Below are 17,023 nucleotides of genomic sequence, written 5' to 3'. Positions count from 1 at the left end.
TGTGTGTGTGTGTGTGTGTGTGTGTGTGTGTGTGTGTTTGTAAATTTTAGGGTTTTCTACAGATAAGATCATGTCATCTGTGAACAGAGATAACTTTAGTTCTTCTTTTCCCATTTGGATGTAGTTTATTTCTTTTTCTTGCTTGACTCCTCTGGCCAGAACTTCCTACACTTTGTTCAGTAGAAGTGGCAAAAGGATCATCCTCACCTTCCTTGTTTGTGATCTTGGAGGGAAAAGCTTTCCATCTCTCATCATTGAATGGGATGTTAGCTTTGGGTTTGATCTATCTTATTAGAGGCCAATTAATCCAAACCTTTTGCTGTGTCTAACGGTAGTTTTCTTTTCCCAGAGAACCTGCTCAACAGGGCTTATGGGATATGTATTTTTCTGGCTGGGAAGAAACCACATCTGGCAAATATTGGGTCGGCCAAAAAGTTCGTTCGGGTTTTTCCGTAGCCGCAGAAAAACCCGAACGAACTTATTGGCCGACTCAGTACTTTCAAAGGTGATATTTAGGTGGTAAAACTGGCACATTTAAATATTTTCGGCACTCTTAACCTCCATTAAATTTGCAGCTTCCAGGGGAAAATAAACAGTACGTCTCCATACGTCGCCTACATCCAGGAGTTCCTGAGGGCGTGCGAGATAGGGCAAGCAGGATGCACGGGTGAGCGGGGGACAGGGCAGTGACAGCAGGGGAGGTGGGGACGTGGGACAGCCTGATGGGAGGGGCACAGAGAGGATCCTGAGGGGCCAGGGGGGCTGTCCTCTGTGCAGAAAGGAGGAGCCTGGAGCACACTGACCCCTCCCCCAGGCCATTGGGAGTGAGGTGAAGGGGAGAAAAACAGCACCCCCAGGAAAGCGTGGCCACAGTGAGGGTGGAAGGCAGGAGGCGTGTTTGTTGAAAGGGCTGGGGGGTGGCGAGGACGTGGCGGGTGCTGGGCAGTGGCCCATAGAGTCGTCAGACCCACGCGGCCGTGTGTTTGCGGTGGGGAGGCCTACGGGGCATCGTGGCGTGATCCTGGGCTCTTACAGCTAGTGGTTGGGGTGTTAATGTGTGTGTGTATTCGGAGATTTATTTTAAGGAATCGGCTCCAGTGAGGGTGAGGCCGGCAAGTCTGGGATCCGTGGGGCAGGAGTTTGCTACAGCCTTGAGGCCAGATTCCTTCTTCTCCAGGAAACCTCCATCTTTGCTCTTAAGGCCTCCAGCTGGTGGCACGAGGCCCACCCCCACCGTGGAGGGGACTCATTTTAAGTCCCATGTCTGCAGATGTTTCCACTTCTACAGAATGCCTTCGGAGCAACCCCCCACTGGTGTCTGGTTAAAGGGCTGGGTGGTAGAATGTGGACAGACGGACACAGGAGACTAAACTGCCACGGGGGCGAGTGGCCTCAGGGCTAGAGGAGCCTGAAGGCCTGGGGGCTGCCGGTCCTGCGGAGGCTGCAGGGAGGCCACCAGCCTCACCCGTCCTGCCGTGGGGACAAAGCACCTCCGCCATCTTGTTACCATTGCCAGGTCTCTGCAGCCCAGTGGCCTCTCACGGGCCGTCCTTGTGTTTCTGTGCGGGTGACTTAAAGAGTCCCAGAGACCTCGCAGAAGACATAACTGGGTGACAGTAAATGCTTCTGCTCCTTTTAGCTGTGAGGACAGTTTGGTAGTGTTTTAATAATTTGGGATCTGTATTAGTTTTCTAGGACCCCCATAATAAAATATCATAGACTGGGTGGCTTAAACAACAGAAATTTATTTTCCCATAGCTCTGGAGGCCAGAAGTCTGAGGTCAAGGTGTGGGCAGGGCTGGTCCCTCCTGAGGCCTCTCTCCTGGGCGTGTGGATGGCCGTCTTTTCCCCGGGTCCTCACGTGGCCGTCCCTCTGTGTGTGTCTGTGTCCTCATCTCTTACGTTCGATCAGGACCCATGGTAATGTCTCATTTTGCCTTGATTACTGCTTTGAAGACCCTACCTTCAAATATGGCCACGTTCTGAGGTCCTGGAGGTTAGGGCTTCAACATATGAGTTTGGGGCGGGGTGAAGGGGACGCAGTTCAGCCCATAACTGGATCTGACCTTGATTATTTTTGCAATCATGTTTGGTGGAATTAGTATCCCCAATTTTATGCCCTACCTAAGTCTTTCAGTTTTCCTCTGAGAAGCTTCTGTGAGTCTTTTATTTCTGAGTTCTAGAAAACTGAGCCTGTGATGTGAGTTGAGGGAGAAATCTGACATGTGAGGAGCCCTGTCCCGTGACGATTTCTGGTCTTTCCCGGTCTGTCCTCTGCGTCCTGCATGTCACATTGTGCCATTGTGCTTTAGCTCATCCTCTCTGTGGGCTGTTTGTGGTGCTTCTGGAATTTCTCTCCCGTGGATTTAGTTCCCTGCAGTGTTGGTTCAGCTGGAACCAGCATCGGTTCGTCTTGTCCTGAGCAGGTCCTTGTCTGTAGTGTTTCTTCCAGTCCCATTTTTCCTGGGTTTTCTATTCTTTCATTGAGAGAAGTGAACCGTTTTCTCAATTTCTCTTATTTTTCTCATAGTAAAGCTACTTCAGGGAAGTAAGCCTTTACAGGCCCCGGAGGGTAAGATTGGGAAACACCTTCTCAGCTCTGTTTCCCGGTTCACGCATCATCGAGGCTCTGGTTACTGTTCACTGAAACGCAGCCTCAGGGGTGAGCTGTCCCCTTGGAGGGGACACTGGATGCCCACCTGTCCCCGTAGGGGCGGAGGGTGTCCCTCCAGGTAGCCCTGGACGTGGCAGGTGGCCCTTGTTGCTGTCTGGTTTTCTCCCCTCTGACAGGGTGATGCTGAGGGCCCCCTGAGCCCCCTTTGTGAACCCTGCCTGCGTGGACACAGGCCCTGAAGAGCCAGGCAGTGTCTCTCCGCCGGTGCTTCCTGAGAGTGAGGCTGGGGGCTGCCACGGAGAGAGTTCTGTTACCAGGGAGCACAGGGTTCATCTGTGGGGAGTGAGACCAAGAAGGGGCATCTGCAGCTCAGTGTGGCAGATGGAAGGACGGGTGTGAGCCCAGAGTGGACACTGACTGAGCTATCGTGGGTGGTGGTGATTGGTGAGGGGCAATTCAGGGGGGCTTCCTGGAGGAGGTGATCCCTGAGCTCATTCCTACAGGGTAGCAGGACTTAGCTGCTGATGGAGTTGAGAACAAAGCCTATGGGTGCAGAGGCTGGAGAAAGCCTTGCATGGTCAGGAGTCATGAATTGTTCAGGGCCGAGGGTCCAGGATGCCTCTGGGGTGGATTATGACAGAGAATGTTAATGGCTGTTGCCACCGTTCCTGAAAATGTTCTTAATTCCGGTGATTTCTGAGAGAGAGGAATGGTGTGTGTGTGTGTGTGTGTGTGTGTGTGTGTGTGTGTGTGTGTGTGTGTGTGTGTGTGTGTGTGTGTGTGTGTGTGTCAGACAAGGGGGCTCTTCTCGTGGAGAAGGTCACATCATAGGTGGCCTCTTGTCTGTGAGTGTCAGGCGTGGCGTTTTTTGTGTCCAGTCCGGACCAGGGTGCTGTGCCGCCCACCCCCGCCCCAGTCCTCTGCATTTTGCGGGAGGTGGGGTTTGTTGGGGTCGGCTCCGAAACTCTCACTGACTGCCTCGTACAGATCAGGTGTGTGGTTGTACCCCAGGAGATTCAGGAGGAAGACAGGACCTCCCTTCCCTGCCCGTCGGGGGCTCCTTGCAGGAGCCGAGTGTGCGTCTTCACGGAGCTGATGTCGCTCCAGCCCTCCCGGGAGTCGGGGGCGGGTCTTAAGGTCCATTCCAGAGGCCCCGCCCATGAGTGTTGTTCCCAGCATGGCGCCTGCAGGGAGCGCCTGGACTCTGTAGGTGGCGGCGCGACGTCCACTGACAGTGGTTCCTTCTAGGCTGTGGCTGGTGGAGGCAGCATTTACACGGGTGGTGCTCAGAGGACGCCGGCAACGCCCCACCACCCCACAGTGCTTCTCTGGACTCAGGCGGTCTGTGTTGCCCAGTCTCAGAAAGTCTTCAGGGTGTTAATAACTGTGGATGGCCGCCCCCTCACCCCTCTGAGTGCCTCTGCCCCACGGGCCCTGTGACCACAGGTGGCTGCTCGAGCTTCTGGAGTTGGTGCCAGCCCCCTGGCGCCCCCAAGATCCGAGTGGCGTCCGGCGTCACCTGTGCAGGCGCGTTGCCCCTGAGCCGCCGGTGAGCGGCGGGCTTTCCCTCTGGCCGGGCTTCTCACGGTCTGTCTTCGTTCCAGGTGCCGCGGCCCAGTCCACGCGATTTGAAGACGGCAGGAAGGAACCGATGGCTTTAGCGGGCGGCCCAGACTCCTTTCTGCACCATCCATACTACCAGGTATGAGTGAGTGTGGCAGCGGATTCTGGCAGTGTCTGGCCCAGGGCCGGGGCACAAGTGTAGCTCATAACCTGACCACCCATCACTAGCAGGTCAAGGAGGAAGTGCTGAGTGGGGCTGTGGACGCGCCCTTTAGCGCAAAGACCAGGCACTTTCACATGGCCTTCCTTGCTTTGCTTGGAAGAGCTCATCATCACTGTGACCGCAGCATCCTTTTCTACAAGACTTGCATTGTAGTGCACACTTCCCTGCAATGAAGCGGGCCCTGTGTTGTCTCCTGCAGGGCCCTGAAACTCCAGATGGTGAGTGGGAAGGGTGGCGAATGTTGGGATTTCAAGCAGAGGCATGAGCTTCTGGGACGAGGAAGTAGGAAGGAGAAGATCCTCGGCCCAGCAGTGACCTGCCTGTCACAGGTGGAGCCCTTCCCACCCCGATAGCATCAGGCAGGCTTTGTGGGACCGCAGGTTCACCTCCAGCCCTTCTGCATGGGCTGCTGGACGAGTTTCATCTGTAAGTGTCCTTTATCTCCTGTGGCAGGTTTTCGTTTGAACTTTTGCTTTATGGTGTAGACAGATACGTTTGATCCTTAGGTCTTTGGATTTGACAAGTGAATCTTGGTTTCTCCTTCTCAGCCCTGCAGCCTGTGAAGCACTTGTGCCACCTTTCTCCCGGCCTCTGTTTTTCCAGCAGGAGTCGTACGTTTTGAAGTCCCTTGATGTGATATTTGCACTCCTCTGAGCTTGCTTTTCTCTCCCTTCGTCTGTGAAGTCTGTGCTTAGCTGCAGTGATGATAATTTGCCCATAGCATAGGGGCTGCAGAGAGGTATCTTTTTAATTTTTTTGGTGTCAGAGAGCAAGAGGTCTTGGAAGAAAGACTGGAGATTAGGCGTAGCATTCACTGTGATTTCTGGATTTGAGACAAAGCCACAGTCAGTTTCAAGCGAGACAAGGGGGCTGAAACCTTCGCAGAGCCATGAAGTTTGCTGGGGACCCCCAGCCTGTTCAGTGGGTGAGCGTTCTCCGGATCCTGCCCTCTGCCTCCCGGGTGATCATTCCCTGGTCTTAAAGAGGCCGTGGTTGCCTCGCCCTGTCGGTTGAAACGCCGTGATGCCGCTGTGGTCATGGGTTCAGCTCTCACTTGACCGTTTAGCTTTGGCTGGCTGTCACCCCAGCCTGCCAGCCTCACACTTGGCACCAGCGCTCCCAGGGAAATGGCATCAGTGAACTGCAGGGAAAACCTTCCCCGGGGAAGTGTGTCTGCAAGTTAGCCGAGCAACGTCCTCTTTGCTGGTCACAGAGTGAACCGTAAGGGCCAGATAGGACGTAGGGAAGGTTCCACCCCAAAGCCCTCTTAGCTCAACCCACTGGCATCTCAGATTTCCCCTGGTCCGGGCAGGGATGGCAGGAGTGCCAGCTGTAGCCAGTGCCTGGCTTCGCGGACGTGTTAGGTGTTTGTAGTCGCCGTCCCAGTTGCCCAAGGCTCTTCCCAGGAGCCAGGAGGCCGCGGACACACGGTGGGCCCTGCCAGCGGAGCCTGTCACCCCGGGAGGAAGGGCTCCGTCGTGCCGTGCCGCGGCCTTTGCAGGCACTGTTGCGCTCCTGCGAGAGTCCAGCAGGCGGGCTTGGCAGCTCTCACCCTCTGTTCCTGGAAAAATCAGCCGACAGTTCCAGAATTTCTCAGAACATGGGATGATTTACAATGCGTTCGGTCTTGAGTAATCTGCAGTTACAGCAAATAGATACATCTCCAAGTTTTTAGCGAGAAGAATTTCTTTGTAAGATCGTCAGCGTACAAATAATGTTCTCATTCTAGCTGCTCACTCATCGCTGTGGCTTGGATTAGGGTTCAGTCAATGAGTCGCTGCTCAGTCGAGTTTGTTCTGGACATAGAAGCACCAGAAGGATTTTGTGCATTTAATCACCCTGCTTCCTGCTTCAGGGACAGAGGCAGCAGGTTGGTGGGGGGCATGGGATGGGGGGGCTGGTGGAGGGGGGGTGGACTACTTCACTGTTTGACTTAGGCTGTTCCTTTAAACTGTGATATTGTCATGGTTCTCTGGCCTTGGGGGAAACCATGAGATGCCTCAGTGCCCCTGCTGGTGAACAAGGGTGCATGGTGTTGTCAGGGTGCCGCGGGGATTGGGAGAGGGGTGTGGAAGTTACCCGGCACCGGGCCAGCCTGGTCTCAATCGCCCACCGAGAGTCGTTCCCTGTAATTCCTGGGGTTTTTTTGTTGTTTGTTTGTTTTGTTTTGCTCTTTTTCTTTTTGGCTGTGCGGTGCAGCTTGTGGGATCTTAGTTCTCCGACCAGGGATCGAACCCGGGCCCTCAGCAGTGAAAGTGCGGAGTCCTAACCACTGGACCGCCAGGGAGTTCCTCCTGAATTCCTTGGATGCTGATTGAACACCAGCCGGGTGCCACCTGCAGTGTGAGCGCTGGGTGGCAGCTCTTCTGCAGAAGCTGCTTTCCTGGGGCTCCTGACTCCTAGTCGGGGAGAGGGTCATGGGGAAACTGGCAAATGAGATAATTGTGAGTAATGATCATGATTCTCAAGCAAAGAAAATCTGACAGTGGGAGAGAGAGAGGCCAGGAAGTCAGGGAGAACCCCCTGGAGGGAGTGCCCAGAGCTGGGGGGCAGCACCCGGGCCGGGCTGGGGCAGAGCTTTTTCAGGGGCCAGAGGCCGGCACACCTGGCCTAAAGAGCCAGGGAGGGGTCTGGATTTCAGTCACTTAGGAAGGAGAGGTCTTTGGGGATTTATAAATAGAGGCCTACAGCCCACTGTCTGCAGTTCTAAAATCCCCAAAGCTATGAACCAAGAAGTTTCTTCATGGCTCACATCTTGCAGAATCTGACTCGACCTGTCGGAACTGGGTCCCTCAAGTACACGGGGGGGTGGGCTCGGTGACCGGGCCGCCCTGGACCCTGGGTCATCTTTCTCAAGTCCAGAAAATTTTTATTTCCTAGCCATATCCTCCAGGGTTCTGGTTATGTACCTATTATGAGGTACATTTTGTTTCTCTTTTATACATAAAATAGCATTCGCTATCCTTCAGAAACACACACACACACACAGAAAATAAAAATGAGTTCAGGTACAGGCATTTGAGTAAAGTGTTGAACTGTGATGTAGAAACGAGATGCTTGAATGTAGGTTTGAGATTCAAACCTGTAGGTTTGAAACTTGAGATAGGTTGTTAAGGTTCCTGTCAGTCCTTAAAGATCTTGGGGGAGAAGGTGTCCAAGATCCCACTGACAAGAGACAGCGGGTCTGAGATCCTGCGCGGCCCCTCATGGCCTATGGAGAGGAGACGGCCCTCGGTGACAGCCTGCGCACCCAGCCTTTTCAGGCCTAGCCACCCCAAGAGAAGGCTGCTGTCCTGGCCTTCCTTGTGCAGTGGCTCCACCCTCGGCATCGGTGAGATTGACAAGAGTCTGGCCAGTATGTCCCGCTACAGGAAAAACACGTGGATTGTTGAAGGCCGGCACCGGAGACTGAAAACTGCTCTGACCAAGCGAACCGGGCGACCTGAGGTAGAGCTCCGGGGCCAGAGGAAGGCCTGGGGCGGAGGCGTGGCCTTCCTCGGATCATGGAGGAGACCAGTGGCGTGGAAGAGGAGGAAAAGGAGGAGGAGACTGCAACTGCCGTCTGTGGCCTCAGGGGTCGAAGTGATGGAGAGGTTGATATCACAGCTTCTAGCATCCCGGAGCTGGAGCGCCAGAAAGGAAAACTCAGCGAGCGTCAACTCTTCTCTCACACGAAGCGGCTTCGCTCGTCCCAGATGCTTCAGGCGGTCTCCCTGGGTTAGGACTGCTGCAGGTGCCGATCCTGGGTGTCATGCTATTTGACGGGTATCTTTGTGGAAGGAACCAAGGGTAGCTTAGTTCCTGAGGATGTGATAACGCGGGAAACGGATTCCTTGAAAGTGGCAACACCCAGCCCAGCCTCCTTCCCTCTGAAGGGTGAGTTAGCTGGCTCCAGCACCTTTGCCACTTGTCTTACCCAGGCCCGAGGCCAACCTCGGAAAACTAAGCCTGGGTCTATGCCATCTAGGCACCTGGAATCTCCTGTCAAGGATCAAGGTTCAGAACAGCCTCAGGCCCATCCTCATCTTCAGACTCATGAATGCAGTTTTTTGTGAATTTAAATTTGTTTCTACCTATATTTTTAGGACCAGTCTCATTTTTAATAAGGTAAAAAAAAGTCTACAGACAAAAACTCCTGTTTTTGCCATGTGAAGTTCCACAAGTGCAGCTATAGAAAAGTGCTTGTCAGTTGAATAAAAACCACATTTGATAGAGGGAAAAAAAAAGATCACTGGCGCATCTTCAGATATTTAATCCAAATATTTATTTCTACTTTTATAATTTTTTTTCCTGATTTGAAAACGCATCCGCTTAAATTAGAAGTCAAACGTCATGGAAACTGTCCTCGTGATCCTGCCCTTCTGCCACTCCATTTGCCAATACAGGGTGAAACAGCAGGCTTCCTGCGATAGCCCCTCTTCCCCTACATCCCCATCGGTAATTTCATAAATTCTGTCTCAGTCCCACGTCTCTGCAGGTTGCTTCCTTGGCCCCATTTCAGTTGTGCATTCCTGAGCCCTCAGGCCAGGAGCCTCCCCTTGCATGGCAGGGGTTGGCAAGCCACAGCCTGTGGGCCAAATCCGGCCTCTGCCTGCTTTTGTAAATAAAGTTTTATTGGAACACAGCCATGTTCCTTCAGTTAACATCCCATCTGTGGCTGCTTTGGGGCCTCACCAGCAGAGTTGAGCAGCGGCTGGCCCTCTGCAGACCACCTCCTGCTTTAGGACATCTGTTAGTGCAGTGAGTCTTCTGGGTGGACAGAGGCCCAAGTGGGCCTCCTTGTGTCCGCCTCTCTCCTCCCTCATCGTGGGGACAGCAGGGACAAGGCTCAGCTCACCCGTGAGACCTTGACTGCCAGTCACACACAGCTTTGGGTCTTCGGTTGGGTTCACATCTGGCTCCTCCATCTTTCAGCAGCGTCTGAAGGAGCTGGATGCTCTCATCCCTTATGGTCTGGACTTGGAATCATTCTCTGGAATCGAATTCCATTCCCAGAGTTGGTCACTCTCATTTATTTTTTAGCCAAAGAGTCGTCCCATGGCTTCTCCATTTCTCATCTTATTCACCCATACTTCGGCAAAGAGGCATTTTCATTGGACTTCGTTTTCTTCAAGAAATTTGTGGACAGTTCCTCCCACTCGTCATGGTAGGAGGAGACGGATGCCAAGAGCAGTTGAGACATCACTTATTTATTTATTTTTTTCATTGAAGTGTAGTTGACTTCCAAAGTTGAGTTAATCTCTGCTGTACAGCAAAGTGACTCAGTTATACATATATATGCATTCTTCTTTTTCATATTCTTTCCCATGATGGTTTATCACAGGATATTGAATAGAGTTCCCTGTGCTATACAGTAGGACCTTGGTGTTTATCCATTCTATATGTAACAGTTTGCATTTGCTAACCCCGAACTCCCAATCCATCCCTCCCCCACCCCCTTCCCCTTGGCAACCACAAGTCTGTTCACCATGAGGCATCACTTACTTCTATGAGACTCTTCCAGTGGATAGGATCTTCACCTAAAGCAGTTTCGCAAATCGTTCAAGATGATTTCTGAACTTAGTAACAGCCACTATTTAATAGAGATGTTTTGCACAGGGAAGCTGGTAGCTGATGAATGCGTTGACAATACGCTCTTCGTGACTGGACGCCTTTTAGGTTCTCTGTACGTGCCTTGCTCACAGTGTCACTGTGAGAATGAAAGTCACTTATGTAGAGCCCCGGGCCTTGTCTTGGCGCATAAACAAACCTCATTAAATGGGAACTGTTATTTTGATACACGACGTGAGCTGCTGATTTGTTAGAGTGTAGATTCTTTTTGTTTGTTTGTTTGTTTGTTTTTTTTTGCGGGGGTACTCGGGCCTCTCACTGTTGTGGCCTCTCCCGTTGTGGAACACAGGCTCCGGACGCGCAGGCTCAGCGGCCATGGCTCACGGGCCCAGCCTCTCCGCGGCATGTGGGATCTCCCCAGACCGGGGCACGAACCCGTGTCCCCTGCATCGGCAGGTGGACTCTCAACCACTGCGCCACCAGGGAAGCCCAGAGTGTAGATTCTTATTTAGCAGTAGAATTTGTAAGTGATTTTTTGTGATGCCTCTGTCACTTCAAGGTTATAATCTTTTCAAGTCTTTGAAATCACTGTAGAAAATTCACTTCAAAAGGAGGGCTTCCCTGGTGGCACAGGGGTTAAGAATCCACCTGCCAATGCAGGGGGCACAGGTTTGAACCCTGGCTTGGGAGGATCCCATGTTCCGCGGAGCAACGAAGCCCGTGCGCCACAACTACTGAGCCTGCACTCTAGAGCCTGCGAGCCACAACTACTGAGCCTGTGTGCCACAACTGCTGAAGCCCACGTGCCTAGGGCCCATGCTCCACAACAAGGGAAGCCACCGCAGTGAGAAGCCCGTGCACCGCAACGAAGAGTAGCCCCTGCTCACCGCAACGAGAGAAAGCCCACGCGCAGCAACGAAGAGCCAGAGCAGCCAAAACTAAATAATTAAAATTAAAATCACAAAAAAATAGATGAGAATTGGTTTGGGTAAACATTTTCTCCCTGATGTGACAAACTGTAGTCATTTGGTTTTATTTATTGGAATCCTGGATGGTCAGTGACATGTTAGGAAACAGCACACGAGTTTACATTTTCTGTCACTTGTGGAATCAGTTGAACGCCCTTTTCTTTCAACACTGGGAGTCACGTGGCAGATTTGTTCATTCCCTTCGTGTTCTGGGAATGATGAGCCGACCATGGCTGCATGTTAGGATCAAGATGCAGGAGGAGGGAGCCCTGCCCTGGGAGACTCCCAGCCCTGGTGGGACAGACAAGCAGAGGAAACACAGACCATCAGTGTCAGCCACGCGCTTGGTGCGGGGGGCGGTGGGGGGGGAACCGCGGGGACCCTGCGTCGTTTCCTGATGGAACCCGTCGCTCACCACTCAGTGGAGGTCGGCTAGTGGGGAGAAGATTCAGCACTTCTGGCTCCTCGACTTGGGTTCTCTGATTTTACCCTCCACCAACCCTCAGAGGTGGGACCTTCGTACCTCTGTGATACCCATTTTACAGGTGAGAAAACCAAGCCGCTAACTGTGTGCTGGTTGGCATGCCAAGGACTTCACTTGGATTTTCCTAAGTAGGAATCTTCCCACCACCCCTCACGTTCTCCCCTTTTCAGATGAGAATAGCAAGGCAGACCAAGGCCATTCCCCCTACCGGGTAACAGGTGTGCTTTTCTTAACGTTTGTATCTGCGGAGGATGTGAGTGTTCACGTTGTCGGGACCACACGGGTCCCACTCTCCTCAGAGCCTGCGATGAAGCGTTGTGTTTGTGTCCTGGGATTCTGCACTCACTGAATTTCCTTGATCCTAAAGTGCCATGGGATAAAGGGTCAATTTTAATGACAACTTTTCATTCAAAATAAAGATTCTCACGTATGATCCTTAAATGTGGATAGGTTGGAAAGTGTTTAAATTTCAAAATTGTTAAAATGGGGGAGTGTCTTAGAGTCCGTGAAAAATGAAAATTTTAAGAGTATACATTTCTTATTAGAGAGGGACAGACTTGCTGTATCCTGAATGCTTTTGTTTGTATTGACTAAATACTTCTGGAAGAGTGTGGGCTTGAGGTCTTGGATTTCTTCTGAAGTACCACAGAGCTGTATTTATTGAGTACCTTCTATGTGTTCTGTTCTGCATCTGATACCAGGGCAAGCCCTGTGCGTAGGTTAGGCATCTGTTTCTTTTAGGGGGACCAAGGCTTGCAGGTGCTGGTAACTCCCAGGTCACGCGGCTGGTACCTGGTAGCTCGGGCTGGGGCCCGTGGGCCGCGTCTCCCCATCCTGTCTCTTGGCTTCTCCTGTGCATGGCTGGGCAGGTGTGTGATGCCGGCCGGCAGGCCGGTCAGTCGATTGAGGGGACAGACTTAATTAATGCTCTGTCTAGTAAGGTTTCATTGCTGCAGCGGGGGCAGAGCTTGGGGCCAGCGGAGTGAGAGCGGGGGCAGGGAGAGGGCAGGATCTGCTTGTGGAATGGTGACTCGGGCCCTGGATTCCTGGTGGGCTGCTTAGCGTCCTGGCTTCTGTTGACAGCCTGGCTTCTGTTGACAGCCACTCCCCTGACTCGTGTTTATTGCTGTCATGTGACAGGGCCTGCGGACCTGCACTTGCCCTTTCAGGTGTCAGCTGACTTCTGGCTGTCATCTGCGTCATCCCTTGGGGCCTGGGCGGGCCTGCTTGGTCCGGCTGCTGGCCATCGGGGCCCCTGTGCACCCTACCTTCTGCACATGTCCAGGCGGGCCCCCGGGTCTCAGGTTAATGCTCCCTCTTTGCAGGAAAGGTGGCTGGACCTTCTAAGGGAGGTGGACGGGGGTCGTGGTGTGCCCGTCACAGACCTGAACGCCACCTGCTGTGCTGTCCTCACTCACACTGCCGCCTTCTGCCCACGCGACCTCCACGCTCAACCCTGAGTTGTGTCTCACCTGTGCCCAGCCCGTGTGGAGGCTCTGCCCCGTTTCCCAGAAGCAGGATGGCCCTGTTGGAAGCTGGGGGGCCCAGGGCTTGCCCGTGCCTTCGGTTCTGGGTTTGAAAGTGCGCTCTGGCTGTTGCGGGGAGAGCCTGCTCCCCCTGTCTCCCCAGGGGTATCCTTCCCGGGGCCGCAGATCAGAGGCCGTGCTTGTCTCCTGTCTGTGGGCCTGTTTGGTGGATGGCGGCTTGTGTGGGGGGCCAAGGCTGCAGGCGCAGAGCCTCTGGGGTGACCTCTGTGCTCTCTGAAGACGGGGTCACGGGCGGGGCCCTGTCACCGTGTTGTAATATCTGATTATGGCCCATCGTGCACGCAGTGGTCCTCTTAACGACTGGTTAGATTTGGAGATGAAGCAGGATGTGTCTTGGAGGTGATGGGGTGACGTGGCACTTTCTTGGCTGGTCTGGGCGCTGGAGAACTTCCTTTTCACTCGGCTGCAAAGGGATGAATAAGCTGGATCCTTTCTGCAGGTGCATTGGACGGGCAGCTGGAGGACAGGGGCAGGTCGTGATCACGCAGAAAATGTTTCGATGGACGGAAGCTTCGCAGTTGCAACTGTTTTTCAAAAATGGTACATTTTCGGAGAAGGAGGAACCTGAAAATTACTCCTTGTATTAAAGCATATGGAGTAATTTCAACACGAGCTTCTTGACTCTAATTTCCTATTTAAGCGTGTGGTCTTTATAGTAGCAGCTAGGTTTCCATAATATTCAGTGCCGTGGTTAGCTCATACTGTGTCTCACAGTGGCCTGCCTGAGTCCTTGTATTGTTCCTGGCTACTTTTTCCTCTTTGGGCAAAGTGTCCTCTGCTCCCTGGGCCTCCCCTGCAGTTATTAACCCAGCAACGATCTTCATATACAGTAAACACTCACTTTGGCACTTTCCCTGGAACACGCTAAATATTTATGCATGTTCGAGGGAGACCATGAGAATGTGGCCACTGGTCCTTTAAAAATTATTATTATTATTTTTTATTAACTAGGCAGAAGTCAAAAGAAAAGTGTTTGAAGTTCCTATAATCGAAGGCTACCATTATTATCAACATCTATGAGATTGTCCTCTAATTAATCTTTAAGGGAAGATCTTACTGGATTTTCTGTCACTGTGCTTTAGTTTTTCTGGAAAGGTGGTAGAAATCTGACATTTCTTTTTCTGGCCTTCAGCCTCTGGGGAGTTTTCCTGGGCTTGCTGAGCTGTAGGAAGTTCTGTGAAGGTTTTCAGTCCTGCCCTGGCTGCTGGAGATGGGGAGGGGAAGGCTGTCTCCAACAGCTGCTTCCAGGTGCCGCGGAGCCCGCTCAGGAGAAAGGGACTGGGCTTAAATAATAAATTTAAAAAAAACGTAAAAGGAGCATAAGCTCATAGGAAAAACACGTCATTATTATTGGTAGAAACTTCCAAAGTATGACGGAAACGTAAGAGGCTGCATCTGACATTTATTTCACAGGGAAAGTGGCATCTACTGTGGTTGTTAAGGATGATCACGATCAAGATGAAGATATTGAATGCACTTTGCCCAGGCTGCCACCAGTACCTGGGCAGAGGTCCTTGGTCCATATCGCCCTTGACACCTGGGCCTTCCGCCCTCCAGTCTTTGCTCAAGGCCCCTTTTCAAAGAGTGAGGTCCTCCATCGAGTTTTATTTAAATCGCAGTTTCCTTTCCTGCTTACCCTGCTGCAAGCTATTCTTTTATTATCCCATGGCCCCGCCCTCTTAAATTATAAATAAATAAATTGCATAGTATGTTTAGTGCTTACTATCTGTTTTCTCCAGACAAAAGGACAGGATCTTTGCTGTAAGCACTAACGTGCCCGCCTTATACTAGAAGCTTGGTGTGTTTGTGTCGAATGGGTGAGTCTCTTTGAAGATCAGCTATATTTCTCTGATCCGTAGGTGACCCCGTGGTGGGGCACCCTCACCTCTGAAGCACTGTGGTTGCTGGCCTGGTCACTGTGTCACCCTGGGGAGGATTCTCTCGTCCCCCATGAGCTTAAAGCCGTTGATCACTAACTGTAGGCTGCTTTTCTTTGGTTTGGCAAAGCTTTCTTGTGCCGAGAGCCGTGAAAGGCAGTTTCTGCTTTCAGGGTTTCCAGGGCTGATCGTCAGGGTCGGTGTGTTATGTTTCGGGGTCCCAGTGAAGTGGGGGTTGATACATTTACGAAACCTGCTTCTTTTTTTTTTTTTTTTTTTTTTTTTTGCGGTACGCGGGCCTCTCACTGTTGTGGCCTCTCCCATTGCGGAGCACAGCCTCCGAACGCGCAGGCTCAGCAGCCATGGCTCACGGGCTCAGTCGCTCCGCGGCATGTGGGGTCTTCCCGGACCGGGCCACGAACCTGTGTCCCCTGCATCGGCAGGCGGACTCTCAACCACTGCGCTACCAGGGAAGCCCTACGAAACCTGCTTCTTAAGGAGCAAGTTCTCGGACTGAACTAGGGCCACAGTGCGAGGATTGAGGGTGCAGTCTCGGGGTCCCTGGGCTTGTCCTCTGTCTCCCATCCTGGGGTGTGATATGTGCAGGACTCACGTCTTGGCTTCTCCCCGAGCCAGCGGTTCAGGGTGAGCTGTGGCACGGCCTGGGTTCACATGCTGCTGTGGCCACACGGAGAGTGTGGGTGGACGTGGGGTTAGGAGGCTGGTCTCCGGGCTGGGGGCTGGTTAGAGTGTGGATTAGGAAGGGTTTGAGGCTTCTTCTTGTGTCTGGCGTAGGCACCGAGCTGAAGGGTGGCTGAGTGGCCTTCACTGAAGTATCTCTGGGTTTCCATTGCTGTATCTTCATGGGGGCTCTGCTACCCCAGACCACCCCAGCCCTCGGTGGGAGGGAGTTTCCCAGTGTGTCCTTGGAGATCAGACATCGGGATGGAGGGAGGGCGGGGAAGGGGTGCAGCATCTGCTCTGCTGTTGATTCCATTGGTGTATTTTTCCTCTCCAGAGGTTGAATTTGGTCATTGTTTATCTTTCATTTTTTTTTTTACTTATCAGGTCATGCTTTCCTTTCCCTTCCTGAACACGTGGAATATATATATATATATATATATTTTAAATAAATTTATTTATTTTTTGGCTGCATTGGGTCTTTGTTGCTGTGCACAGGCTTTCTCTAGTTGCAGCGAGCGGGGGCTACTCTTCGTTGCAGTGCGGGCTTCTCGTTGCGGTGGCTTCTCTTGTTGCGGAGCACGGGCTCTAGGTGCACTGGCTTCAGTAGTTGTGGCGCGCGGGCTCAGTAGTTGTGGCACGTGGGCGTGGGCTTAGTTGCTCTGCGGCATGTGGGATCTTCCAGGGCCAGGGCTCTACCCTGTGTCGCCTGCATTGACAGGTAGATTTTTAACCACTGCGCCACCAGGGAAGCCCACATGGAATATATTTATCCCAGTTGTTTTAACACACCTGTCTTCTCGTTTTATTGTCTTTGACATTTCTAGGTCTGTTTCTCTTGGTTGATTTCTCTTATCAATATGGGTCTGATTTTCGTTTCATGCCTGGCAGTTTTTGATAGGATACCAGACGTGAATTTTACATGCTTGAGTGCTGGCTTTTTTTTTTTTTTTCTTTTTGTGGGTGTTCCTTTAAATATTTGGGAGATTTGTTACAGGAACAGTTAGGCTTCTTGGAAACAGTTTGCTCCTTCTGAAGCCTGCGTTTAAACTTTGTGAGCTGGGCCTAGAGTAACTTTAGGTCTAGGCCTGATTTGCTCTCACTATTAAGGCAAGACCCTCCTGAGGACTCGATTCAGCGTCTCGTGTGTAAGGAGGTTTCCCGTGTGGCTGCTGTGAATGCAGACTTCATCCTGCCCTGTGCGAGCTCTGGGGATGGTTCTGCCTGCTTCTTTCTGGTGGTTCTTTCCTGGCCTTGGTAGCTTCCTCGAGTGCCTGCACAGGGTGCCTGCACCCTGCCTCGAGGGCACCCCCTGCATGTCTCTAAGGCCCTCCTCCATGCCACAACCTCCTCTCTGCCCCGGCCTCCCTGAACTTTGAATTCCACCTCCTTACAAGGACCCCCAGACACTGCCTGAGACCCCTTCCTTGCGCTGCCGATTGGAAACTCTCTGGAGCCCTCGAGGGGGGGTTGCCCTGGGAGATCTCCCCACATCTGCTTCCCCTCTCTCTCGAGT

At 52.4% G+C, this 17,023-nt stretch overlaps 1 protein-coding gene across 6 annotated transcripts in view; it reads left to right on the top strand.

Moving 5' to 3' along the window:
• GRB10 (growth factor receptor bound protein 10) overlaps window positions 1–17,023 on the top strand; it is a 201,202-nt gene that overhangs the window by 60,767 nt on the left and 123,412 nt on the right. For 4 of the 6 annotated variants that reach the window (XM_067745662.1, XM_067745661.1, XM_067745664.1 and 1 more), the window contains exon 3: window positions 4,219–4,316. In XM_067745662.1, the coding sequence (XP_067601763.1) occupies window positions 4,266–4,316 (51 nt within the window). In that variant the 5' untranslated portion in view covers window positions 4,219–4,265. Of the gene's footprint in view, window positions 1–4,218; window positions 4,317–4,394; window positions 4,619–6,131; window positions 6,271–17,023 lie in introns of those variants that run through there. The other 2 variants (XM_067745665.1, XM_067745667.1) reach the window with 2 other exon arrangements.

Source organism: Pseudorca crassidens, chromosome 8, assembly GCF_039906515.1.
Source record: "Pseudorca crassidens isolate mPseCra1 chromosome 8, mPseCra1.hap1, whole genome shotgun sequence".
NCBI lineage: Eukaryota > Metazoa > Chordata > Mammalia > Artiodactyla > Delphinidae > Pseudorca > Pseudorca crassidens.
Note: the sequence above shows the minus strand (reverse complement) of the source record. Positions and strands in the feature narration are given on the sequence as shown.